This window comes from Heliangelus exortis, chromosome 2, assembly GCF_036169615.1.
Source record: "Heliangelus exortis chromosome 2, bHelExo1.hap1, whole genome shotgun sequence".
NCBI classification, from domain to species: domain Eukaryota; kingdom Metazoa; phylum Chordata; class Aves; order Apodiformes; family Trochilidae; genus Heliangelus; species Heliangelus exortis.
Genome location: NC_092423.1, coordinates 16,023,159 through 16,049,490, shown reverse-complemented (window position 1 = coordinate 16,049,490; position 26,332 = coordinate 16,023,159). Strand labels below are relative to the sequence as shown.

General features: G+C 45.4%; 1 protein-coding gene across 4 annotated transcripts in view; it reads left to right on the top strand.

Annotated features, from left to right (window-relative positions):
• The window catches only part of JCAD (junctional cadherin 5 associated), a 64,385-nt gene that overhangs the window by 22,949 nt on the left and 15,104 nt on the right, over window positions 1–26,332 (top strand). For 2 of the 4 annotated variants that reach the window (XM_071734928.1, XM_071734926.1), the window contains exons 1-2: window positions 9,108–9,214; window positions 21,643–22,001. In XM_071734928.1, the coding sequence (XP_071591029.1) occupies window positions 21,703–22,001 (299 nt within the window). In that variant the 5' untranslated portion in view covers window positions 9,108–9,214; window positions 21,643–21,702. Of the gene's footprint in view, window positions 1–9,107; window positions 9,215–21,642; window positions 22,002–26,332 lie in introns of those variants that run through there. The other 2 variants (XM_071734929.1, XM_071734927.1) reach the window with 1 other exon arrangement.

Below are 26,332 nucleotides of genomic sequence, written 5' to 3'. Positions count from 1 at the left end.
GTATGAATTGTACAGAAAGTGGCCTCAGACCAAAATAATCTTGTTAAATGCACACAGACACATTCTGATTAATCTGAATGAGGCTTTGCCTAAGAAAAACCTTCTACTATTTTAGTGCTTTGTTCTGTTTTCCCTCTGGTCCTGGATAGAAGGAGGGAAATGGAAGAATTCAGTTTGACAAGCATTTTGGTCTGAGCGCTTGGAATTCCCTAACTTCCAAGCAACCAAGAGAGGTGATTCTGCCACTTTGCTCTGCTCTGATAGGACCTCACCTGGAGTACTCCCTACAGCTTTGGAGCCCTCAATACAGGAAAGACATGGATCTTATGAAGCAGGTCCAGAGGAGGGCCACAAAAGTGAAGAGGGGGCTGGAACACCTCTCCTGTGAGGACAGGCTGTGGGAGATGGGATTGCTGGAGAAAAGAGGGCTCTGGGGAGACCTAATAGTGACCTTCCAGTATCTAAAGGGGACCTACAGGAAGGCTGGAAGTGGACTGTTTGCAAGAGTCTGTAGCAATAGGATGAGGTGGAATGGTTTTAAATTAGAAAAGAGTAGATTTAAATTGGAAATTAGGAAAAAGTTCTTCACCTAAGAGTTGTGGAAAAAAGCAACAGGCTGCCCAGGGAGATAGTTGAGGCCTCATCCCTGGCGATACTCAAGGTGAGGCTTGATGAGCTCTGGGCAACCTGATCTCGTTGAGGATGTCTCTGCTTACTGCAAAGGGAGAGGACCAGATGACCTTTAGAGGTCCCTTCCAACCCAAATAATTCTATGATTCTATGATTGTATGTAATATCAGTATGAACTTCTATAACATTCTATTACTGCTGCAAGCCTTTGCCAAATTGCTGTAATTTAGAAGATTATCAAGAAAAACATGTTTCAGTTCAGATAGATTCTTGGCAAAAGGATTTACAAAAAAATAATGCCTCCTCTCTAGTCCCTCCAAAAGCAATTCCAGTGGAGAACAGGTCAGAAATGGGCATGACAGCAGTATCTGCAGAATTGCATCCCCTGCTGTAAAATAAGATCAAATAAGGGTTAAATTCAAGAGTGAAATACACATGCTCAAGGTAAGTTTATTACTGTGGGTCTATATACCCACCCACACTGGCTCCTCTAAACCTGTCCACCAGTGGGTGTGAGGGGGAAGGAAAGCAGCTTGGTGAGGATGAGTCTGTGCGATGAGGGTGCTCTGCACAGCTATACAGCTATATTATTCTTTTGGATTTCCACTTGAAGAAGAGGTGGGTCTGTACCACCCCCACAGATAACAGCACTCTCCCTGTGTGATTTCATAGCTTTAAGTCAGGCATTTGGAAAAGAGTTTTCTATGAAGAATGGACTTGAGCCATACTCCTTTGACCCCTGGCCCATTTGAGATGGCTGTGACATGTCAGTGCTCTCTGATAAGAACCCTCCACATTGACTCTGCCTGCTCCCATGGCAGAGAGCTGCTCTGGGGTGGGTGCACGTCCCTGGCCTCACACCAGAGCTCTGGGATCTGTGTAATCTCCAGTGTCAAGATGTGTTTGGATATGGAAAACCACAACACTCTGGTATATATCAGCTAGATAGCAGGAGAGTCCCCCCCGATCTGTGGAGGCAGATGCCTGGTGCTGGGTGTTGAGCTGCTGAGGGCTTGTCCCTGTGCAGGCTTTCTCCGGGCCCTTTAACCCTGGATGACAGTCACATCTTCTTTAAGAGATAAACATAGCTTTTCTAGCTGAAAAATTACAAGCCATCCTCACATTTTTTTTCTCTTCAAAACTGAAGGACTGTAATTTCAGGTTTTTTGGGTGAGGCTTTTTGTGGGAATGCACTGGAATGAAGGGGTCTTGCAAACTCTTGTTGAACTTTTTGAGTAATCCCTCTACATGCAGACAAGCCTTTCTTCATGCTCTGCCCTTGCTACTGTGCTCAACTTTTCTTACAAAAAGTTGCAAACCACTTACTATAGATAACTTTCTCCCTTTGATGTCATAAAACCAGCTCATGTAGATCTACATGTGGGAAGCAGTGGTTCAGAAAGGACAGTGCTGCCTTTTGAAACGTAAGATTTAAAAATCGGCGTTACCACAGATAAAAGCTGAAACTGGTGAGTTTAACTTAAATAGCTATTACTGAACTCCTTATGGAACTAATAGGAACTAGGCCACAGGGCACTGATAAAAAAGAGCCTTTTTATTGTCTGCTGTGTTTTGTATTCAGATGCACCATTTCAGCCTCAACCTGTGCTCCCTTGGGCAGGGCTTGCTGCAAGCGCTCAGCACCAGTGGTACTCAGAGCCACTTAGCTCAGGACAGAGCAACTCTCAGTTTTGCTCTGCTTATCTCCTGCCTCCCAAAGGCAAGCAGGAGGACTACCACAACAACTGGCCCACAGCTTAGAGCCATCAGTGAGATTCTGCATCCCACTGCATGCCCCTGCCTGGCCCTGCACAGCTCCCTCAGAACTCCCTGCCTTGCAAACTGGCAGTGACCAGGGATGGGGGAAGGGGATAACTTGCTCCAGAGTATTTTCACAATAATTACAGTCCAACCAAACCTTTGAAGAGCACAACTCTCCCCCGCCCCCCAGAGCTTATTCCTTGATAGTTACTGCTGTAATTATAGGTTCTTTTGCTATTGGTATGTATTTTTGGTTGTTCCTTATAAATTTCAGGGCTTCAAGTTATATCTTATAGCAGTGGTTTTCACAGCCTAACTTTATCAGCGGAAATAAATAAGAATCCTATTATTCATACTGTATTTGCAATCTTCCAGTTTTTTGGTTTTTTTTTATACAAGTATGTTCAGGAATGGGAGGGCACCTTCCAAAATCACCTCTCCTGTTTCTGTTTCACTTTACATACCTTTATCACCCTGCCTGTTCTTGTGAATCTCCTCCCTGAGGTGCCCTTCTATTTCAGACTCTATCCTCTCAGATATAGAGCTGCTCATAAAGAGCTGCTCATCACACACTATGGCCTTGCCCATTAAATTATCTGTATTTCTAAGAATATGTTTGCAGTTGTTTTGAAGATGAAATTGCTTTTTTTTTTTTTTTTTTAAGAGTGATTTTGCAGTCAGTTTCATGAAAAAGGCAATGAGTTTTTAGCTAATGCCTGTGGACAACCTGAGTTTGCTCTTATCCTGCCTTCTGATTCCAACAAGTCAGCATCTGCTCTCACCACAGTAAATCTGGAGTCACAGTTGGATGGTGCTGAGCAACTGGGTGGATCCTACTGCTTGGCTACACCTACAATCAGTATTAGGGATGACCAGATGGGCTGCTGAGTGTTGGCTGGGAGTTGCTGAGCACTCACAAGTAATGGTGAAGTGGGCATTTTCTCTGGAGGTCACTAACATCTTGTGGTAACACAGGAGACCCAAGCACAGTCTGCTTTGCTTTTATCTTATTTGAAGTGTTCCTTCCACCAACACTACTGTACACAGTGATGTTAATGAGATCCATATCTCTTGCCCTTTATTTTTTTATTAGAGAAATCAATTAAAACCTTGCCTGTGCTTGGAAAAAGCCCCCTCTCTGTCTGCACACATCTCACCCACAACATCATCTCCCAGCAAGGCTTCATTCCTCAGCAAGAGAAGCTCATGTCACTAGCAGAAATGACAATATGGCCATCACAGCTTGGGACTCCATATGTACCATCAGGGAGATGCATGGAGCTGCAATAACATCTGTATTGCACTGTTTATACACCACTGTATGCAAAGGATCAAATCTCGATTGCTTTGAAGGCAGGGATTAGAGTTCTCTAGAGTAGTAAACAACCAAATTTTAAATTAGGAAAAATAGGACAAATCCAGCACAAATATGTTTTGCTGCTGTACAACTATTCTCCTTTCATCTGCTTTTGGGGATGGCCCTCTCCATCTCCAGTCCCAACACTTTGCTGGAAGACCAGATGCAGCTCCTAAACCTTCTCAAGAGCTTGTTGGCTAAAGGACTATACAAATATTTTGGTCAGGAAATTCTCCTGCAAAATGAGGCCTAACTTTTCTGTACCTGGGCTGGGAGACAGGGGTAATTACTGGGATAACTTCCCGTCTCTCCTGGGTGTTATGATGAGAAACTCATTAATATTTGCTGAGTACCCAGAGCCAAGTCCTCGAATGAAAACCTGGAAGGATTATTTTAACAATACTTAACACTTCAAAAAGTGCAAAGCAAACTTCAAAAGTTTTGGGAGTGCTACCTAATTTTCCCAAATGTAAAACAGGTAAATTCTGAATGGTAATTTGTGTGCCACACCTCAAACTTTTCGGTAGTCTTCGCAATGTTCAGGTGTCTTCACACACACAGTATACATTCACACTTCCTCTATGTTAAATATTCTTTTATTTTTAAACTATTTTCCCCCCATTTTTTTCTCCCTCCAACACACTTTTATGTTGTCATACTTTAGGACTCTGAGGCACATCTACCAGAGATGACAACTGAGTCCTTATATTAAAGGAAAATATTCTCTATTAGTGCACTGACTCCTCCCCAGCAGCCTGTGGCCCATCACCTTGCACGTACACAAGTGCTGTGCATTAAGTCATTCTCACAGAATGGTCACCACCCAGCATCCTGAGCTATTTCCCTCAAGTCAATACAGGCCTGTACCCATCCCATCTGCTTCTTTGGGATGTGATGAAGTAGTTCAAGAACTGCATCCCCAAACACCAGGTTAAGATACAGCTAAAGAAGCACCAAAAAAACTGGCAAATGAAGAAGTCCCCTCTTCATGGCAATTTTTAGTGTTTCCCTTGATGTAGCTATAAAACATTTGAAGCTCCTCTACTTCAAAGTAAAAAGAGGTGCCAATTCTATAAACAGGTGATTACCGGTGGGATGGGTAACGTGATGTGTTTCCTTGCAAAAGGGTAATAGTTTTTTGGTTTATGACTAGCATCTGTTCTAGGAAAGTTTAATATATCATGGCTGCAACATGCCATATAGGACAGACAAGAGGAGTAAATAAGCACGGATTTAATAGCACATCTGTGGCTGGTTAGTTATGGTAAACTTCAGGTATGTGGTGATTTCAGCATATGTTCCTAAATACATTCCCAGCAACAGGAGCTAAGACAAAAACTGTTACAGTCTTTCAGGGAGTAATTAATGCAGCTAGTCACTTTGAACCATACCAAGTTACAAAGAAATCTGCTTGATTTCAATGTAAAAAACACTAATGGAGGGTCACCCCCAGAAATGAGGTTCCAAGCCTGCAACAAGTCTGGTAGGAACATCAGGAAAGCTGTGGTCCCAAGCAGCAATGCTGATGATGGGACATAAAACTTAAACAGAAGACTCCTGATAAGGGAGATTTTAAGGCCAGAGAGGATTATAAAGGTGTAAACCAGCAATAACTTGCACGGAGCAGAGCAGGACTTCCCATTCACTCATCACACAGCAATGGCATGCAGCAGTGCTGCTGCTGAGGCGCTGGCTGGTGTGCAGCATGCCTGCGTGCTTTTCCTTTTCCCTCCCCAGTGCATTAATTCATCTGTATTTCCCCCATCTGGCCTGTCTCTCTCCTGTTTGTGTGTTTCTATTTTCCATGATTTCTGCCCCTAACAGCCACTCTCCCAGACTTTAGGCGCTGCTTTTCATCTCCTGAGGAGTTGAGCCTCAACATTCCCTGCTTGACCAGGCACGTGAACCTGCTCAACCATCTTCCATGGGACACTGATCTGAACCAGACTGCTGTGACACAGGGGCAGTTTTACTGCTTGCTGGGTTCATGCAACCCATCCATGGTCCTGGCCAGATACCTGCCTCTGCTACCCACAGCCATCACTGACTTTTGATTTGTGGTTTCTTTGCCCTTGTCCTTGCTCCCTGCAAGCTACGTGAAGCAGAGGTACAATAACAATAACTCTCTCCTCTGTTGCCTTATCATATCACCCTGCCCCATCACACTGATTTTCCCACATCTCAGGAGTTTTCAGTGGCAGGGCAGAGGCTTTTGTGCTCTTTTCCACAAATAACCATTTGTACACTTCACTCACAGCTGCATTAAGTGCTTCCAGTCTTTTCAAGGCTGAAACACTAAGCTGAAGAATCTCTGACTATGGTCTCCTTCTCCAGAAAGACACAGGAGAGCAATGTCTCCACAGATGGCAGTAAGACTGTGGGCTTTGCAGAAGAGCAGTGCTCCATCAGTCATGCACATTTAGTCTGACTACCAAAAAGCAGCATTGCTTTCTTGCCTCCTCTGCTTTGCTTCATCTTCGTCTTGCTCCTGGCATTCATGGTCTGTATTGCAGGAGTCACCTGAGACCACAGCCCTATTAATCTGGGCACAGAGCTAAAACAAAACCAGAAGGAACATCTGCCTGAAGAGTTTCCTCTCTAACAAGCAGAGGGCAAGATGCAGCAGGACCAAAGGGAGTCCCTGATAATTGTGTTGCAGGTGAGGAGCACAATGCTCAGACTTCTCAAACCACAGACTGATGGCTTCATGCATTACACCAGCCCTCTGGACAATCTCACTCGGACGTGACGTGGGGCTGCCTGGCACCATTGGTCATTAATTTTAAATCCAGACTGAGAAATTCTTCAGATTGCCTCAAAAATCATGCAATTTGCTTTCTGGTGTCTGACCATGAAGCTGTGTTCAGCTCAGGTTTTCAGGCTTTTCTCTGTAACAGCAGAGCTAGAAGCACAACTTTTTATGAGGAAAGCTGTTCTCAACTCAGGGCCCTTTCACTTCACTCAGGGGAAATCTTCAGTGACTCCAAACAAGTCTGCAGAAATGCCTCCTTCCAAGGGCTGTTCCTCCCTTTGCAGCCCATGAAGTGTTCTCAGAAGACCTGTAGCAAAAAATACCCCCAGGTGCAGAGAGGCAGTGCTGAGGTCTGCTGTCCCCTGTGCTTTATTGTACTTCCTGCAGGCTGTTACCTGCCGAAGACAAAAAGACATCCCTCCACCTTGACATTGTTTAGTAAATGATCCAGATTTATTTGCTGGGAGTGGCAGCTCCAACCTGAGCCCCCCTCTTCCCATCCCCTAAAGCCAGCGCAGCTGCAGCTTTCCCAATGGAGAGCCAAGAGCTCCAGCAGCAAGTACCTGCTCTGTTCAGTGCATTGTAATTAACCAACAAGGAGCAAAAGTTTTTTGGCTTGGGAAGCAGGGACAAAAACAGGACTGTCTCCTACAACCAAGCAGAGCAAACAGCTCAGACCTGCTGCCATGCAGATGAGCAAATCATCCTAGATTTTTTTTTCATACAAGACACTAGAGGCAGGTATTTAAAAAAACCACAATTCCCAATTTGCCTGTCAGAGTCAACACATTTAAATAGTAAACGGTAACCTGTGCCAGCATAGGTTCCTTGATGGAAACCTATGCTATCATCATACCCAAAGAAGCTGTTCTGTGACAAAACCTAAACTTTCTACTTATTAACTCTGTCAGCTACAAGGCTTTACTATAGCAAAATAGTGACGTTTCCTAACCAGCAAGGCCATGGAGAACCCTGCAAGTATCCTGCAGGGATGGGGTGTAAGGTGCGTGTCTGGGGTCCTGCTGGAGGTCCCCCTGCCACCAGTGGCATTGCCCTTGCTGAATGCTTCATGTATCAGTGGCTGCAGGCTCAGAGCCTCACTTCTGGAAGACAAAAGAAGATATTAGGAAAACAGGTCAATGACAATTACTCCCAACACCTTATGAAACCAGGGCACGAGGAAACCTGTACCCAGTTCTGGGCTATCCTGCAGACTTCTCCTGTGACCTTGGACTCCTCATGTAACTTCACTGCCCTTGTTTTCCTGCTATTAACTAGAGCACATATTAAATAGGACTTAATTTATGAATATGTGTAAAGCACTTTGATAGCCTACGGTAAAAGCCAATTAAGACATGGCTAGCAGTTGATGGGCCCAAGCAATTGCTGAAGTAAATGATTCACAAACACATTATTTTTGAGAGTGTCGTTAGACCAAAACAGATTTTCACCTGTTTTTAGAGGCTGAACAAATGATGGGAAAGGGAAGAGAGAGGTCAGGAAACAGGCAACCAGAAATACTACAAAAATGCTTGTGGATGTCACAGTAAAAACCATGGCAAGTACAACCCCTTTGGGTGCACAGCCAGTCACCAGCAGGCACAGCAAGCTTTGAAAAGGAGTCCTCTGATCCCTCTCCCTCCCTGATGTACCCCAGTCTTCCCTTCTGCATATTTTCATCGTGCTGAGAAAGCTGATGTCTCTCTTCTCAGCGGAGCTGTGGGCAGAGCTCAGCTGCAGAAAGAGTGGGCAGGAGGTGCCAAGTGTTCAACTTCTCAGAGAAAAGTTGTATTCTGAAAGAGGTGCTGCTGCCAGGTGGGCTCCTGGCTCAGGCATTTCAGGGTTACCCCTCTGTAAGTATGCACTGCAGCTGGACAGGTCACCAACCTGGCTTTTCAATTAAGTGCCATGAGAACAGGCCTGTGATGGGTGGGCTTAGGTGCTTGAAGCTAACAAGACTTTTCAGGGCTTGTCTTTATTATCTTGAAAGTGCCTCACCAATGTTTCATTGCCAGTGCAGGACATCAGCTCCCCAGTCATAAAATCACAGAACGGTTTGGGTTGGAAGGGACTTTAAAGATCAAGTTCCCATGCCCCTGCCTTGGCCAGAGATACCTCCCACTAGACCAGGTTGCCCAAAACCCCATCTAACCTGACCTTGAACACTCCCAGGGAGGGGGCATCCACAACTTCTTTAGGCAGCCTGTGTCAGTTTCTCACCACCTCACAGTAAAGAATTTCCTCCTAGGGTCCAATCTAAATCTACCCCCTTTCAGTCTAAAACCTCTCCCCCACGTCCTATCGCCACACACCCTTGCAAAAAGACCTTCACCGCCCCCCAACCCCCAGCTTTCCTGTAGCCCCTTCAGGTGCTGGAAGGCAGCTGGAAGATCTCGCCGCAGCCGCCTTCTCTTCAGGCTGAACAGCCCCACAGCACAAGCCAGCGTGTTTACAGGGACGGATTAAAGGACGGTCGGTCCTGGGGAAAACCACGATAAATCTGCTCCGGGGAGGACAAGAAGTCGCCCACGGGAGGGGCGGGGGTAGGCGGGACAGGGAGAGGGGAGAGGAGGAGCGGAACCGCCCCCTCCCCTCGTCCCGTCCCGCCTCCCCCCGCCCCCGCCCCCGGGCTCGGCGCCTCCCGGCTGCCGCGGCAGCTGAGCGCGGCGGTCCCAGCCGCCACCCGAGGGGTCTTGCGGAAGGCATCCGGAGAGGTGAGTCCCGGCTGGTCGTGGAGGGTGTTTTAGGCAGCTGGAGGAGCCGGACGGAGGACGAGTCGGGGCGGGTGGGGGGATCGGAGCTGTCCCATGGAGGGCAGCGATGAGCGGGGGGCACATCCCTCGCCTCCCTATCCCTGCTCCGGCCGTTTTGCACCTGCTGGTTCCTCTGTGTCCCCCGTCTCTCGAGGGGCTTTCTGCCCGCACCCCCAGCCTCACCCAGGCTCCCCGGGCAGCTCGCTTTCAGGAGTCCCGGGGAAGACGATGGGTGCCCGTCGCTGGAGCTTCTCACCTTAATTTAGCGCCTGTCACTGCGGTCCCCTGCGCCTGGGACACGGGCACCGGCTGCCACTCGTGCCCGTTGTCGCCGGCCAGGATGTGGCATCGGGGTCTGAAACATCAGCTGCCTCCCCTCTTGGTGCTTATTCCGATGTTTACACAGCAGTCACATTGATCTTGGAGGTTACTTCTTTTTTGGTGTCTGTTTTAAACCGCGTGCTGTTGCAGAGATAAAAAAAAGCTGTTATGTCAGAAGGAGATCGGCGCTGCTATGTCATTTCATAATTGCCTCAGAGTTACAAATCATGGCCTTAGTCCATTCTTGGATCAGTGCCAAAGGACTCCTGCATCTATTAACGGTTTGTTTTTGTTGGTTTTTTTTTTGTTGTTAATTTTTTTCCTTCCTTTTTGTCAAGAGTTGAGAATAATGGCTTTTTTGTGGCTTGGAACCTACATGTTAAGCTACTCCAGACCATGTCTTTAAGTGAAAATACGATGTAACTGTTCTGAGTAGTCACTCTGATCTGCATAGTTAGGACATTAAATCTTGGCTAATGACAATGAGAATTGTGTCCTGCGGAAAAGTATTCAGCTTCACTTCTTTGTTACTTTAAAAGTTCTGATTCTGCCCAGAAATGCTGTTGCTGTTTGTGGGTAACAGACACATGGAAAATAGCAACCTTCCAGCTTCAAACTAAAGAATATCAGATTAAGGACTAATATCAGAAGGGCTCTGCAGTTCAGAGATACAGCCACTGTGACAACCTCTATTTGTGACAGCACTCTAGCCCTACCTTACTACCCTCTTGCAGTTCTACCTCTCACCTTGGAACCACTTGGAGGAAAAAAAGTGTGGTCCTGCCAGCTATTCCCTTTGCCAAGGATGCTGAGGGCAGTAGGAGTCCTGAGGAAGGTTGCTGCCTCAGGGCAGATAAGCTGAGCAGGGCCATCCTCCTCAAGGCAGGATGCTTTCCTAAGGAGTGCCAAGAGGGCATCTCGTAATACCAACTAAACTACCAGCTTAATCTGTTATTTCAAAGTCTGGGCCCACTTCTGCATCCTCCTTTCCTAGGATGATGTTAAGGGCTTCTCTGTACTGCAACATGCATGTGCCAGTTCTTGTAAAAGATGGATCTTTTGGAGTCTGCTGGGCTGTGTGTATTAAGTGGCATATTACAGTACTATATTGTTCCTTAGATGCGTAATTTCACTGGACTCTTACAACCTAAAAAGCACACAAAAAATAAACAAGGGCATATTGTTCTGTGGGAAGGATGCAGAAAATTCTTCTACCCTAGGCGTTAGTTAGGGAAAGATTGCTTTTAAGTGTTTCTCCTGATTTCCAGAGGCATGACATGGTCCATGTGAGTTTGGTTTTTGCCAAGCAGGCTTTATTTGGAAGGTGAGGCATTCTGAACTTCTCAGTCACCTTGGAACTAGTTACGAGTGCACAGCAAAGTCCTGCCCAAATCTTCTCTTCTAATTAATTTGGCTGGAGGCCATCCTAATTAACCTTGAGGGAGTTCAGGGGTGGGAGAGCTTGGTATGAAACGATTGTTCTCCTGTAATTTGCTGTTCACAATGTGTTGACCAAGCCATGATCTGCATCTCTGAAATCCTCTGGGTCTCTTGCTGAAGCCATTACACCAGTTTATTTGTTTTTTAACAGATGTTGTTTTCCACTTCATGAGTGGAAAGGGTTATCTCACCTTCTGCATCCTTTTTATTATGCTTTGTTTTAAGAGCCAGTGGACTTGGGCTTGCTGGGGAAGCTTACTCACCAGTTCCAGTGATGAGGGAAGGGGTTGGTCAGCCTTTCAGCAGTCTTGATGCAATTGTTAAGGTTTCTATGTGAACCAATGGCATCTTTTTGCATCTAACTAGAGATAAGTGTCAGTTCTTCTGGTTTTGGAAGTGCCTGAACAGAATAAAAAGCAGCAGCAGCTTCTTTGTTGCCCTGGTGTATTACAGGATATTAATAGAATTTGTCAACCAACTTGGACCATCTCAAATGGTAGGGCAAGGGAAGGGGTTTTAAAATCTGAGCTAGTAAAAAAAAAAAAAAGAAAATGTTAAAAGCTGAGTTCTACTTTCTGGAAGTGCCAAGAGTACCCTTCAAGTCACCAGTGTCACGAAAGGGGAAAAATTAGCAGCCATTCCTGAAATTGTAGGATGGTCCCTCTTCCCCCATCCTGATGATGGCTTTCCACCTTGTTGATCCAGGGTCTCACTGGTGCTCAGGAGCTGGGCCAGCTTTCCCCAGCCCAGGTTTACCTTGCAGCAGCAGCCCTGCCCAGCACACACAGTGCCTCAGCAGCACAGCAGCGCTTGCGTGCAGCCTTCTCAAGTGTCTGTCTTATTTTTTTCTACACTAATGCATACAAATGCTACTTTGGCATTTATTTTCTGGTAGAGCAAGGGGTCGGGGGGAAATCCTGCTGAGACTACAAGGCAGGACACACTGATTCAAGAAAGAAAGATCAAAGGCATCTATAATACAGGAAGAAGCAGAGGGTCAATCCAGAAGAGAGGGCATTTGATTATACATACAAGGGTAATGTTAAAAGGATAACAACACAGGAGAGGATGGTAATGTCTGAAAATGAGTAAACAAACAGATGTGTAAGACTATGCTGAGAATTTATTTACTCCAGCAGACACAATCCTTATCTCTGTGAAAGAGAAGACCACACCAACCTTGACATGCCTCTGCTCCTGGCCGTTTGTGAGCGGGAGAAAGTGTTTGTTTATGGATCTTTCCTCCGTGAGTCCTGGCCTGATGGGCTGTCCTGTCCTGCTGTGATTAGTAGGATGCTAATGTGTGTAATCCTTTTGATCACAGAGCCCTGGCTCTATAAGTCATGTCACTGTCACCTCAAAGAAGTTCAACTATGTGATAGATCCCTTATTAAAAAGTTGTACTTTGAAAGATTTAATACAGTTATTATTCAGGTACTTTTTTTTTTCTTTTTGGTTTGTACAGATGGAGAGCTTTTCCATTAACAAAATGCAAGCAATAATAATGATCCATGTAGCCCTAGTGTAGGAGTAGCTGATTAGCTCTTTGCCTATAGGTATTTTAGGTGGGATGGTTAGCTTTAACATCTTGATTTTAAGATGTGGGCAGCAAGTGTGATTCCATGTGCTTTGTTCCACCAGCATGGATTCCTCTATACAAAAGTATTGTAAACAGTACAGAAACATTTATCTGAGTCATAAAAAATATCCTCTTCTGCAGTGTCTTTTTAGGAGGGAAAGAGTTGATTAATTATGCTTTGTTTAATAAATGTACTATTTTGTTCTTCTCTTGTGACAAACAAAAGCTGTCATTTGAGGAAATACACCATATGCTGCCAATTGGTCTAAGGACTGGTTATATCTGGAGCACAGAGTAGCAGTGAGTGCTCTTTTAACAATTGCTCCTTCTCTGAAAAAAATCTGGACCGATTTCAGTGGAGTAATGTGCTGCTCTGTCATCAGTGGAAGCAAGCTGTTGACATTTTGAAAACCAGCTAATATGAACAGTGGTATCTGTGCATGCTTGGACATTTCCTCTCTTCCTTTTATGCCTTTACTTCTTTTTGGCTGCTTGTGAGTCACAGCAAATCAGTGCTCCCTCAGAGCTGGATTGGTCTGTGGCAAATTTCAAAAGCAACTTTATTTCAGATCCAGACTCCCATCTATGCACTGTCAGACACACATTTCAGCATTGTGTGAACCCAGTACTCAAACACCCACATTACTTTAAAGGGTTTAGCTCTCTACCTTTTTTTTCATGGCAAATCTGGAAAGGCAAACTTCGAAATATGACCTGAAACATCCTAACAAACGTGGCTATCAACCTATGGAGAAAAGTCATCACTAGTTAAGGTCTTCATCAGGAGATGCTCTATGCTCTCTCCCATGCCACAGTGGGTTTGCTGATGCATCTGCAATGGTGAGATACAAGACAGGAATAACCACCTTCCGAGAGTTAATAAACTTTACATCTCACTCCTCCCCTCCTCCCCACTTCCTAAGTTTTTTTGGAGACACATCATATCATTAATTTATTCTCTGGCATGGTGCATCAGTGGAGGCCATTTTTCTCAAAGAATGCAAAGAGGATGTGAGCTGTAATTTTCGCTCTCAGTTTATCTCTGTGGTAGAGAAAAATTGTGAGCTTCCCTGCCCTTAGGTAATGAGGGTTAAGCACAGAAATGCACGTATTTATTTTTAATTTCTCTGAGATGAATGGGAGTGACTGGTCTGAGAAGACACGCAGAGCCAACATAAAGTTGGCTTATCTTCCAGCAATGACTTTAACATGTCTTCTTCCCATGTAGTCAGCAGAGATGACTGCTAGTGCATTGGTACTACTACTACTACTGCACTACTTATGCTAGTGCATTTAGCACCAGCAGTTTTGCAGCCCTCAGTATGGTGTTGGCTGTAACAGCAACTTTCTTGAAGCTTTGTGGGGTGTTTGTCTTGATCTGATAAGAGTCCTTTCATCAGGACCCTGTTCCAGTGCCTCCACTCAGCTCGTCTACTGCATCTTCTCTGCTCAGGATCCTTCAGCATGTAATGTGTTTCTGTCTCTCCATCTCTCCCATCCCTGGAGGAGAGGCAAGGTTTCTATTCCTACAAAGTGGTGATTGCCTTCTTGCCAGGCCTCCCAGCCCTTGGTACTCCCTCACTGAGTCCCTTCAATGCAGAGTATGTCAGAAAAGGGGGCTGCAGGGTAAGTCATTGGTGAAACTGTGTGATTCAGTGTTTTTTCTGCTTTGGACAGCCATAGCAGGGGCAAAGCCACATTGTAATTCAGGTGAGGTGGCTGTTCTTAAGACTGAGGATCTTGCACGTAAGAGCTTTGATTTTCTTAGAAATTGATGTAAAACACAACAAAGCAATATATTTTTTGGAGGGAAGGAGACAAGGACTGTCAAAATGTTTAGTTTCTATCCCAAATCCCTTGGTTGAGGCAGGGTCTGTTTCATTTGCACCGTTCTTGACAGGTCTTTATTTAGCTTGTTCCTGAAAACCTCTATTGATGCAGATTCACAGCCTCACAGTGTAAACAGCAGTTCACTATCATCACGCCTCGACAGTTCCTCCTTATACCAAACCCAAATCTCTGCTGTGTGCTAAGCCAGTCCCTTCAGTTTTCTACATCCACAGGGAGGAGGAGAAGATGATCACTGCCTTTTAGTAGCCTGACATATTTAGAACTTGTTAGCATCTCTCATTCTCTCACCCATGTTCCTCCTCCCTTTTCTTTCAACTAAACAAGACCACTTTTTTACCCTCTTCCCCAGCGGTCACACTTCCTAAACTTCTATCATCCTTGTAAACAAGTGACAGGGAGCAGCATCTTGCTTGAAGTAGGACCCAAAACTGGGCACAGAGCAGAAAGGGATAATGAGCCTTACATGCAATACTCGTAGTGAATCTCCAGGTATATTTGCCTGTGTGTACCAAGCCATTCACCACTCCTGGTGTATTCTGTCTTTGTACCTCTAACCCCAGAGACTCTTTTGCCATGCTGGTCCATTTTGCACTTTTGAATTGCATCCTTCTTCTTCAGTGTGGTGCTTTACACCTGCCTGTATTGAATCTCAGTCATTCATTTCAGACTACATCTCTAATTTATTAAGATTTTATTCTAATTGTAATCCCTGGAAATGCTCACAGCACTCCCTACAGATTTGTAATTGTAATCTTTATTCTGATTTACAAGTCATTAATGGAAATACTGAATAGAGCAAGTCCCCAGGCACAGCCCTTATGTGTCTTTTCAGGTTGACGTTGAGGCTGCTAACTAGTCCTTGAGTACAGATTTGAAACATTTGTATACTCAAATTATGTTCACCAGATTTGCATATAAGACTATCACATGCTTCCATCAAAAGCTTTCCTCATTCTGATGTGTGACTTCTACTGTTTTTCCTCCCTAGTCGCTATGCTCCCAACTCTGTCAAAGAAGAAAATTAAATTGATTAGTCTTAATTTGTTTTTGACAAGTCTGTGTTTTCTGTTTTCTCATGATTTTATTATGTGGGAGTAGATGCAGCTGCAACGCAGAGCGGGGAGCAGGGAGCTGGAAATGCCACTGCTCCTCCTGGATCGCACACTTGCTCCCTCCTGCTCCACAGGAGGGATAAATCCACACCTGCTATAAGTGGGTTGAATAATAATCTGTCTGAGTCGATATCAAAGCCGTGATGTTTGGTCTACGATACCTCAGATCTGTCTCCTTCCCTCTTTTGTTTGAAGTTAGATTGTACATTTGCACTTCACCCATTCTTTGAAAATTTCTAGGAGGTATTTACTCATGGTTTGGAGGCTAGTTCCCTACTCTTTCCTTACTCCTAGCCTATGCTTAATTAAGCCCTGCCGAGTCAAACACATTAAAATTATATTAATATTCTCTGACCTCTTTTTCTTATGTTTTAGACTATCTTTGTGTTAAATAGCTAATATTTGATCACAGTGAACATTACTGTTGAAGGCTCTCCAAGCCCATGAATTTTATCTTTCCCAATGGAGCATGTTTCTGCAAGTCAGTGAATGTTGTGATGGTTGTTTCCACAGCAGAGGGCAGGGGCACAGTGTGCCGGGTCTGCTGCAGACACAGCAGTCTTCTGTTTATGGTCCCATCTGATTTTATTGTCCCAAAAATAGATGAAATTATCAAGGTAAAAGCTTAATTTCATGTGTTTGTTTTTGATAAACTGTCTCATATGCATACATGCAAAACCAGAGAGAGGAAACAGGAGCAGTTACAATGGCCAAAGACTTAGGTATTCTCCTGGGATGTAGCTCAGGGTTATATTTAGGCTGAGCAAGTAGTACCATCTGGTATTAAAACTTCTTCTACAAGAACCTGTTTTCCATTGCTGTAGTCTGTCAGGCTTTTATCACTTGATCACAGACTTTCAGGTTGTGTCTCTCAGGCTAAATTAATTTTAATATCTTCAGCTAAACCAATTCAACCATTTCCAAGGAAAAAAAAAGCAGGGGGGGGGGAGGATGGAGAAGAGAAGGAATATTGTTTTGCCCACATTAAAAAAGGGAAAGAAAAGAAATCCTCCAGCTGTTTGACTGAGAGCTGCAGTGCCATCATGTTCAGGAACAGGATCTATGGTGACAAGGCTGGGAAACGTCTGCGCATGTTCTCAGCAGTCTCGTCTCCGATTCGAGCCGCTCCATTTTCTGAAGACTTTCCCCCCACATCCATCACCACTCCCTGCAAGAGATGCAAGCTGAGGACTGGTCAGGAGAAGCTGTAAGGGGTGCAGAAGGGCAGGTTGGTGGGCTACGTGGTGGTGGGCTGCATGGGAGGAGTGGCTGGACTGGTGGGACCAAGAGGTGGGAAGGCAGGGAAGGGATTCCGGGGTGGCAAGAAGTAGGTGGCAATGGGGGTGGTAATGGCAGGGCTGGGCCGTGGGAAATGAGGGCACAGGGGGGCATGGTGGTGAGGAGTTAACAGAGATGAGTGGGATACAGGGCTGTCTGTACAAAAGTGTTGGTATTGGATTAGGTGGCCAGAGAGATGGAGTAGACAAGTTACTGCAACCAGTTATTTGGCTCTTCCCATGTCATCTTCTCTTCCCAGCTTGCCACCCCTCAGCTGAGGTGCAGGAGCACTAGGTTGATGCAGCACTTGCTTTGAATGTATCTAGTTCACTTTTAAGGCTTAGTGCTTTAAAAAAACAGGTTGTAGGCACTTCAGACTGAGCACCTAGAATGGAGAGCACTGCTTTCACTTTACTGTGGCTGCATAAATACTTCTGTCTGGCACATGTCTGATATGTAATGAGAGTAATGTCACCCAGATGTGAGTGAAGATACGCTGGTTTAATGTGTGACCCATCTAGATAATATGTTTTGTAATTCAGATGCCTGTTAGTAACTCAGTCATCAGAACAATGTTTGGATAGCTGCTATAGATAAAGCCGGGGCAGACCAGACTAGCCTTACCTAGGCTGTACATCAACCGAGGCAGAAGTCCTGCAGAATTCAGTAGCCTGAAGTCATGTAATTACAGACTGCAGCAGCTCTTGTGTCCATGCAGGGTGCCTTAATTTTGGCAGTTCATGATGTTTGAATGCTTCGTTTTACAGTATGAATCATGTTCTTTCCACGTTTTCTTTAAAGTTATACAGATTCAATCTTAGAAAATGTTTAAAATGTTTAAAATACAAAAAATGTTTAAAATAGTTCTGTAGAGGTCAACAGGGAGCATCATGGACAAGAAGGGCTTCAGGGGTCATAATCAAACAGTTAAAGGGTTGACACCTTCCATTTTATTTCAAGTAGTGGAAAGCAGGAGAGATGTAACAGAGAGTAGCCAAGGCCAAATTTTCAGTCATTTCTGGTCTCCCACCCAACACATAGGTGCTGTGCCAGAATACTCTCTGGAATTAGAGCTGAGGAAGGAGCGTGCTGGTGGGCTGCTTGAAGCACCGTGCAGGGAGGATTCAATTGTGTGCAAGCCATTTCAGAGCATGGAGGTAGGAGGTGCCACTGCTACAAGTGTCGGCCTTCGTCATGGCTGGTACCAGTCATTGTACAGGTAGTGGTGGTGTCCCTCCAAAATAATAAGGTTTGGGAAGTCCCTGCCACTGAAAAAACTGCAGGTAAAGGCAGGCTATCAACAGAAACAACTGCATTTCCTCCACTGAGAATGGGTTCCAGAAGGATCCCAGAAGAAATTCTAGCACCATATTTCTTCAGGGTGTCTTTCAGGAGTATTTTGGGCTTTTCTCAAAGAAGGAATGAGATTCCCAATTTTGGACCCCAAGCTGAGGTGCTCTGATGACGTTTCCATCTGGTGGTCCCATTGTGTCCTCTTGCCAAGGCTGTGAGTTCCCATTGTGTCCATGTAGATGGGGGCTGATGCCGATTTCCGCCGTTCATCTTGCACTTGTTTCTTTGCATCTGAGAGTGCTGCTGAGAAGTTTCCAGAGAAAAGCTTGGCCCCTGTTTCCAGGGTAATGCAGAACGGTACCGGCTGACGGGGACAAGTCGGAAACGCTGGCAAGATAGCAGGCATCCTCAGGAAGCAAACCCTATCAGAAAGCACTGATGTCATTGGCAAACAAGACAAATGAGCACTGGAAAAACAAACTGTTTTCCAGCGTTGTTAATCTGCCCTCAAATTAGAAGCTCTGTACAGTCTTTACTCTTTGGCCCAGTCTGACAGATGATTATTCACAAGACAGCACTGCAGCAAGTTTTGTTACTCCTGCCAATCCAATTCCTTTGATTTAATTTTTTGGATGTATTTATCTAAAGGAGGGTGAGGAGATCATCCTAGCACTGCAGCTAGGTTTGGAAAGCTGGCCAGCATCTTTGTGGACTTCGGGTGATGACATGGTTGATGTTCTGCAGGCCTTGCTCAGGCAGGGCTTCCAGCTTCTCTGCCCCTGGCCAGTCTTGATGTGGGGGGACAGTACCTCCCCATGACTTCTGTGCAGCCCTTCGAGGCACGTGTCTTGACAGTGTCCCAGCTAGCAGCCACCCACCACCACTGCCACCAGCTCCTGGGAGCTTGTGCTGTGGGACAGAGCATTTCTCCAAATTGTGAGTCTGGGGGAAGCTCTTCAGGAGCTTGGTGCTGAGGGCACTGTGTCAGGCAAAGAGGTCCGTGCTTCTCCACCTTGTTTGTTCCCACTGTGGAGCTGTGATGGTCTCAGTGATAGCATCCTGCTCCCAGATGGGCCTTCCCACCTCCCATAGCACTGCAGGGTTTTCCCTTCCAGACGTGGTAAGTTTGCAGAGCCAGAGGAGACAGTTGCACCAGTTCCTCATGGTGCATTTCCACCCCGCTGCTCCTCACCACCGGTGCCAAAAGGAGGATCAGAGTAAACCCCACAGGCTGAGATTTCTTGCCCAGTTGCCTTTGCCTCTTTGATATGGCACCATGGCTGCAGCAGGCAGCAGAGAGAGGGTTAAGCTGCTCTCCAAGCCAGTCTGACAATAATAGCAGGAAGAGCACATTTCTTCCTTGCACCTGCAAGCATTTTGATGGGCTTTCTGCTGTTTATGGTAGTCACATTGGATCTTTCTCTTGTCAGGCTGAGCAGCTCTAGCAGCCAGCTGTTCCCCTTGCTCTGCTGGTACCTGGCTCCTTGCACCATCCAGGGTGGTGGGTGGATGGAAAATCAGCCTTTTAGGTCAGCATTCAAAAATAATCTCTAAAGCCTTCCCTTCCTTCCAAGAGGGAAGGGTCCTGCTCCTCCCTGCTTTCTGCCTCCTTGTACTTACTTCTGGCTTGCTTACTCAGAGCAATCACTGGGAATTTTGAGTTCTGTTCTAGCAAGGGATACTCCTAAAATATCTTCGGCACAGAGCTTTATTTCTCTGTTTTTAAAGGGTGTGTAGTATTACATGTGTGAAAAGGGAAGAGATTTATTAAGCTCTAGAGACAAACCGGTTTAAATGCTCAGCAGGCTCTCAGGCTGAAAAGCCACTTCTGCAGCGTTCCAAGTTACCAGTTAAATTGTGGCTCTGCATAAAATTGTGCATATTTTTCCACACTGCAGGCTGACCTCGGGCAAGTACCATGGCTGCTGTGGTTACAGTGCAGAGGGGCTGAGAGGTCCCTGCATGCCCAGGAGCTGCCCCACCAGGCTGGTCCTGAGCTTCTGGCTGGACTGGCTCCACAGTCTGCAGAGCATCCAGGAGACAGGGCGGGAGCAGAAAATGGATGGGGCACTGAATAGGCAAAAAAGTGGCCATAATATATGGGGTGCTGCACCACAGAAACTGGTTTATATTCTAAGCCAACCCATCAACTTTTGTGTGTATGTAGCCTGAGAGATTTAGTACTAATAAACGTGCAGCAGCCATCTTGGTAGTTGTTCCACCTCATGTAAATTATTGTAAACAACAGGAAACAGAGTTCTCCCTTTCTTCTTGCCCAAGAAGAGCATTGGAGACCAGTATATAAAATGCACTTGCTTGTCATGATATTTCCAGAGATGATCTCACTGCCAATGCTGGGCCCCTGTCCCTCAGGTAGGCTTGCTGCTGCTAAGGACACACAGGGCTCACCAAGCATGTTAAATTAAGTCTTAATGCAGGAAAATCATCTTGAGTGTTCTATGTTTTACATAACAAACCTTTCTATGTGTTTCACTTCTTTTTTATCCACCTTTTTAAAAAAATGTTTTTTTCACATGGTTCAAGCAAGGAAGGACGTATCAGAATGAATCTGTTGTGCACAACAATATATATTATCTTCTACTTGTTTTAGAACTCTGGAAGAATGGGAATTCTGTAATTGCCATAATAAGCTGTGAGAATGGTATAGACAATAGAGATCAGTTCCGGTCAACTAATTCAGTTTGCTGGATCTTTACTTAAGTCAGTGCAGAACTGAGGGTGTTCACTGGGAAGAAAAATCTTGACTGTCCCTTATCTTGGAAATCATTGAGTTGCAATAGACATGGGCATCTCAGGTTGTTTCCAGTCATTTTACACAGATGAAGTGTGCTATAAAAATAAAGCATAGTTGAAATCCTAGGTTTTGTATTATTGTAGTTGAAGTTTACTGATTTCCAGCAGGCCAATGCAGGTCAAAAAGAAAGTAATCTGTAAAAAGAACTGTTTAGCTTGACTATTGCATGACATTACCTGGTTTTCTTATGTAGTTTCATAATCCATTTTTGTTCCCATGCATATTTTTCCCTTGTTCATATGAATATTTCTTTCTTAATTGGAATATACAGAGCTATAGGGAGAGGCATATTGCCCTGTACTCCACTCTTTCCTCCTGCAGCAACTTCATAACAGGAGAAAAATTGTTTTTTAAGGAAATGGGAGATTCAAGTTGTGGCCTTACCTCTAGGTAAGGCAAAGATTTTTTTGAGATCACAGTGAAATATGAATGCTGCAATCACCAGTGAATTCTACAGTGAAATGGACTGAGTCAGCAGCAGTGCAGCATCTGCTGGTTGGCTGAGCACATGGAGGTGTATTGTCTGGGGAAGGTCAGCACATGATTCATCAGCATCTGCATGCACTTTGCTTCATCTGTTTTATTATAAGGGTGGAAGACTGAGGCCGGGGGATAAGATTTTTAGCTTCAGCAGCCTACCAGCTGATACAAGATATCTTACCTTGTTTGAAGTGGCCTTCTGTTTGGTTTTGTTTTCCAGTGATGGGTCCTGCTAGGAAGAGCTTTCTGATGGCACAGCTGTGAGTGAAACCAGCACAATATGTTCAGTGTCGAGGACCTTCTGATTTCTCATGGATACAAATTGACAAAAAATCCCCCTGTTTCATATGAGAACAGATATGATGGATACCGGCAAGAAATCGCGGGGAACAGATCCGCTCAGAGAACGCTGAATGGGTTTGAGGCAGAATCAAGAGCTGGAGCTTACAGCAAGAAACCTCTAGTAAAAACCAACTCGAGCAGCACTGAAAGCAGCCATGGGAGCCAAGGGAGGCAAGCAGGTCCTGGTTACCACCATGGCCTTCAGGGTTTGTCCACTTTTCATACTTCAGAAGGGGGGTAAGTTTCAGCATCATGCCATGGCTTTGCTTTCTATTCCTTTTGGTCTTGATGGATAACTAAGCATGATTCTAACCCTTGAGACCACCTTCCTATGATCTTTTCCTGCTCCCATACTAGAGACCATTTCCATGCACAGTAAACCCGCACAAAGCAGTGGCACATCTGTTCATTTTTCATCTAGAGTGAGGCCTTTGAGAATGTCGGTGTGATGGGAGGTGGCCAAAGTCTGGGAAAATTTAATTTACTAATATGGTTTGAATCTGAAAGGTCTTTCTGATGAGCTTAGAAAACTTCAGTCCAAGTACAGTAAAATAAAAAAAGGGGAAGAAGTTATTTTCTTTAGTCTTGGAAAACTGAACAGAGCTTCTGCCATGTACATGTCCTGGGTTTTGCTGTAGATACAGTCGTGTACATCTCTCACTGGGTGATCCTACATGCACTGAGGACTTTTGTGGTTCTTTAAGGCCACTCTTGTGAAGTAAACATGAGATGATTCCTTGTGTTTCTTTTTAAAACAGCTCAAAGCCAGTAGAAGCTCTTGTCGTCACTCCATCAAACCTGCTTGTACACCCATGGCTTACTTAAGACAGAGTACGTGCGTGCTGGGGCCGGGCAGGAAGAGCTGTGTGTACACACCACAGCTCGGCCATTGTTCTGTGGCTATTTGAGTGCTGCAGATGAACAAAGGAAAGGGGCTAGAGCAGGACTGGAAGCCAGCCCAAGTGTGACGATGGTTTACAAGGAAAAGCCCCTTCCTCCTGCTGAACGGGCTTGAAAATGAAAGCAGGGCAGAACAGCCTTGAGAGGTTGCCCTCTTAGGTAGACCTTCAGTAACTACATGTGGCAAAGGCAAGTGTCCTCTGACTGCTGGGCTCATCTACTCTTTCCCTTCAGATTTCTTCCCCTTGCAATCCTGTCTGCCTGGAGTAGGAATGGCTCATGCTTGTGAGCAAGGATAACCGTTGGGAAGAGATGTAAGCCCTGTAAAATAGTCCTAGGGCAGCAAGTCCCAGCTACAGTGAAGGTTCCACATGGAACCATCCCTTCTAGAGAGCAAAGTACACAACATGTAAATGCATCTCAAAATGCAAGGGGTGAAACCTGCCCATCTACAGTATAGTTATATATTTATTATAGTTATATATTTATTTATTATACTATTATTTTATATACTATTTATTATAGTTATATATTATTCCCACAAAATAGGAAACACAGACCTGGAAATGGCTTTGTCACACTTCTACAAAAATAGAAGTCTCTTTTTGCTATTATTGGTAAAGCAGAAACTCCAGTTCCCAGTGGAGGGAACTGGCAATTGACAATTCTTGCTAGGCACTAGCAGCTATGAACAAGGGAAAAGCTTTGTGTGAGCCATCCTTGTACTCCGGGGTGTGCAGAGTAGCTCTGGTGCAGAGCGCAACATGGCCGCTGTCCCTCTGGTACAGGAAGGGAGGAGCAGCTGTCTGGGACAGAGCCAGGAGAGCTCTCTGCACCTGCAGTGCTGGACCACCTGTGTTTTGGCTGCTGGGTGACAGCAGGGTGACAGTCCCCCTCCAGACCCACTCCCATGCCTTGGAGGAGCACCTGAGGCTCAGGGCTGCCACACAAGCATGAGCCGCTGTAAGGAAGAAGACAGAGGCGTTTTGTCAGGGCCCCTTTGGGGTGTTCTAGCCTGTTGAGGCCAGGCCCTAGTGAACTTTGATTTTGCTGTCTGGTTTCTGGACTGTCCCAGGAAATAGATTGGTTCCTGGTTCTCAGGCTGGGACAAAAACTGTCTGCTGTGGACTTAGGGACCATTTGGGCCTGAAGAGAAGACAACCACACTGATTTTGGGGCATCTCAGGCTTCCTGCGGCCATCTTCTGATGCTGCCTTCCCAGTGCAGCACAGTGGCAGGAGAGGCCCGGACAAGGCAGTGTGTGTCCCAGCTGCCTTCACAGAGCTTGACCAGCTCCATGGCAAGGTGGAGCATGACTCAGGCTCCTCAGCTCCTCAGGAATTATCCACACCACATCCTTGCTCAGACCACTGATGCAGAGGAGGCATTAGTTGCCCTCCAAACACCACAGAAGTAAGTAACATTGCCCACCTCGTTCCTGCCTTCACAAATGGGTGTGCAGGGCTCAGAGTTCTTCATGACAGAGGGAATGATGCTGTTGTCTACACCCATTGGGATTGTTCTGCAGATCAAACCTTACTGAGGAGGAGCAGAGAGGTGTCTGTGGGTACAGATCACTTCCCGCTGCTGCTGCTTGCAAGGAGGGAGTAAGGGCCCAGCAGAGCAGGGACGTGATGTTTTGCTCCATCCCACTGTTTTTCAGGCAAAAGGTGGGGGAGCAGATGGCAGGAGGGCTGTTCTGTCTGTGCTTGCTTAACTGAGCATTAGCAGGCCACAGAGTGAAGTTTTGAAAGAGTAGATGAGGCAAAAGAAGTGGGAAAGTTGACCCTATTAGTGGAGATGAGAGGGTTCAGAGAAGCCTCCTCTTTCTCTTCTGGGTGGAAAGAAGAGGCACTATGCTTGGCTATTTGTGTGGGGAAAACTTTGTTGGTAGATCACAAATCTAGAGATAAGTATATAACATCATTTATAAGAACACCTACTTTAAAATTAGAGCAGTGTCCTGGTGTTTGCCAGTGCTGGGTGTCAAAAGTGTGTATGTGAGGATAAGTTCTCAAAACAGAACAGAAGCTGCCAGTGTCCAGAACAGCCCTCTGAAAATATTCCTCTCTTGCTGCCAAATCCTGAACATTTCTTAACAGTGCCTCCTCATTGGGAACAGAGTCTGCCCCAATGCCTGCAGCTCACACACCCTGAGCTACTGGGTGCCTGTAACTGGCAGCCAGAAACAGGGACAGGAACTCCCTAGATGGCCCTGCAGTGGCCACTTTCTGCAGGGTTTTTGACTTCAAAGTCTGTGCCATACTCCTTCACTTCTGGCACCTCTATGTGCATCACGCAAGGTTGTGCTGGTCCAGTGCCCACTGCCCTGGGAACTGGGCAGCTTCAACCCATTGCTTTGAGAGTGGCAGCTCTGTGAAATGCAGTCATGCAGCCAGCACAGTGTTGACTGATTGCCTCACTTCTTGCGAAGGCCTAAATTTCATAGCAGCTATCAATAGTTTGGATTTTTAAAACAGTTTGCATTGGATTGATTTTATATCAAATCAGTTCAAAGCACTTTATGACAGCACATGTAATATTTATTAAAATCAGGCATGTTAGGAAGGAGTTCATAATGTTTTATCTACCTCCTTGGTCCCATGGGACCCCTCTGTCCCTGGCATTTAAATTTTCCCAGTTGGTCCCATGGGACTGATTCATCCTTGGCACCCCTCCCAGCTGGGACGCACTTGCAAGCTGCTGTCTCTGAGTGTGCATTGTGGAGTGAGACAAATTGCACTGCTGCTAAGACACAGTATGGTCTCTTAATTTGTAATACCTCATGGATGCAAAGACTGCAACCTGACTGTATTGACCATCCAGAAGTGTGGCATTGCTGAAGCTGAAGTGAAGCATTTTAAATTTGGGGTAGCTTTGGGGTGTTCTTCCTTCCCACCACTTCATTGACTGCAAGACCCAAAAGTGTCATATATATCCTGGAAGGAGGTACTCTCTGCTGCCTTCGTGGCCACATGAGGTGTGGATGTGCTTTACTGCCTCACTGCCTTCTGCCTGTCTGCCATGCCTGCTGTATGCAGGTGCTGTTCTCCATCCTTGGGAGAGAAGAGTCTTCAGGCTGGAGCTAAGCTGGAGTCTTGTGGAGCCCACAATACAGACTCTGTAACCACCTCTACGTTAACCACCTGAGCCAGAGATGATAGTGTCCTCCTTGTGAACAGATAGCAGAAAAGATCAGGTTTAAAATGCCTCTAAATACCTCCTTTTAAGTGTCTTTTCTACACTCGCATTGCAATGATGACATAGTGTAGGTCACAGTGGTTTGTATCATGTTCAGAAATATATGACCAGAGCCCAGTTATTAATCTTTAAAAATAAATCTAATCTTTTAAACAGCTTTTAATAAATGGAGGAACTTCCCTTCTGTAACTGAAGCTGCCCTACTTTAGGGCTAATTTACTTTAATTAATGTCTGAGCTTGGATTTTGTTTGTTTAAAAAAAAAAAACAAACAACTAAATAAAACTCTTCTGTTTTAGTGGTTTCCTAGGAAGGAGTCGAGTAATGCTTCCTTCCCTATTCCTGATTTCCTATTAAATCCTTTAAACAGCCAGCCAGTTCCATTCCTGTGCTGTTAGTTGGATTGTTGCAAATCTCACTATTGTTGTCTACCATACCTCCTTCCCCAGTGTTTTTATAGTTGAGTTG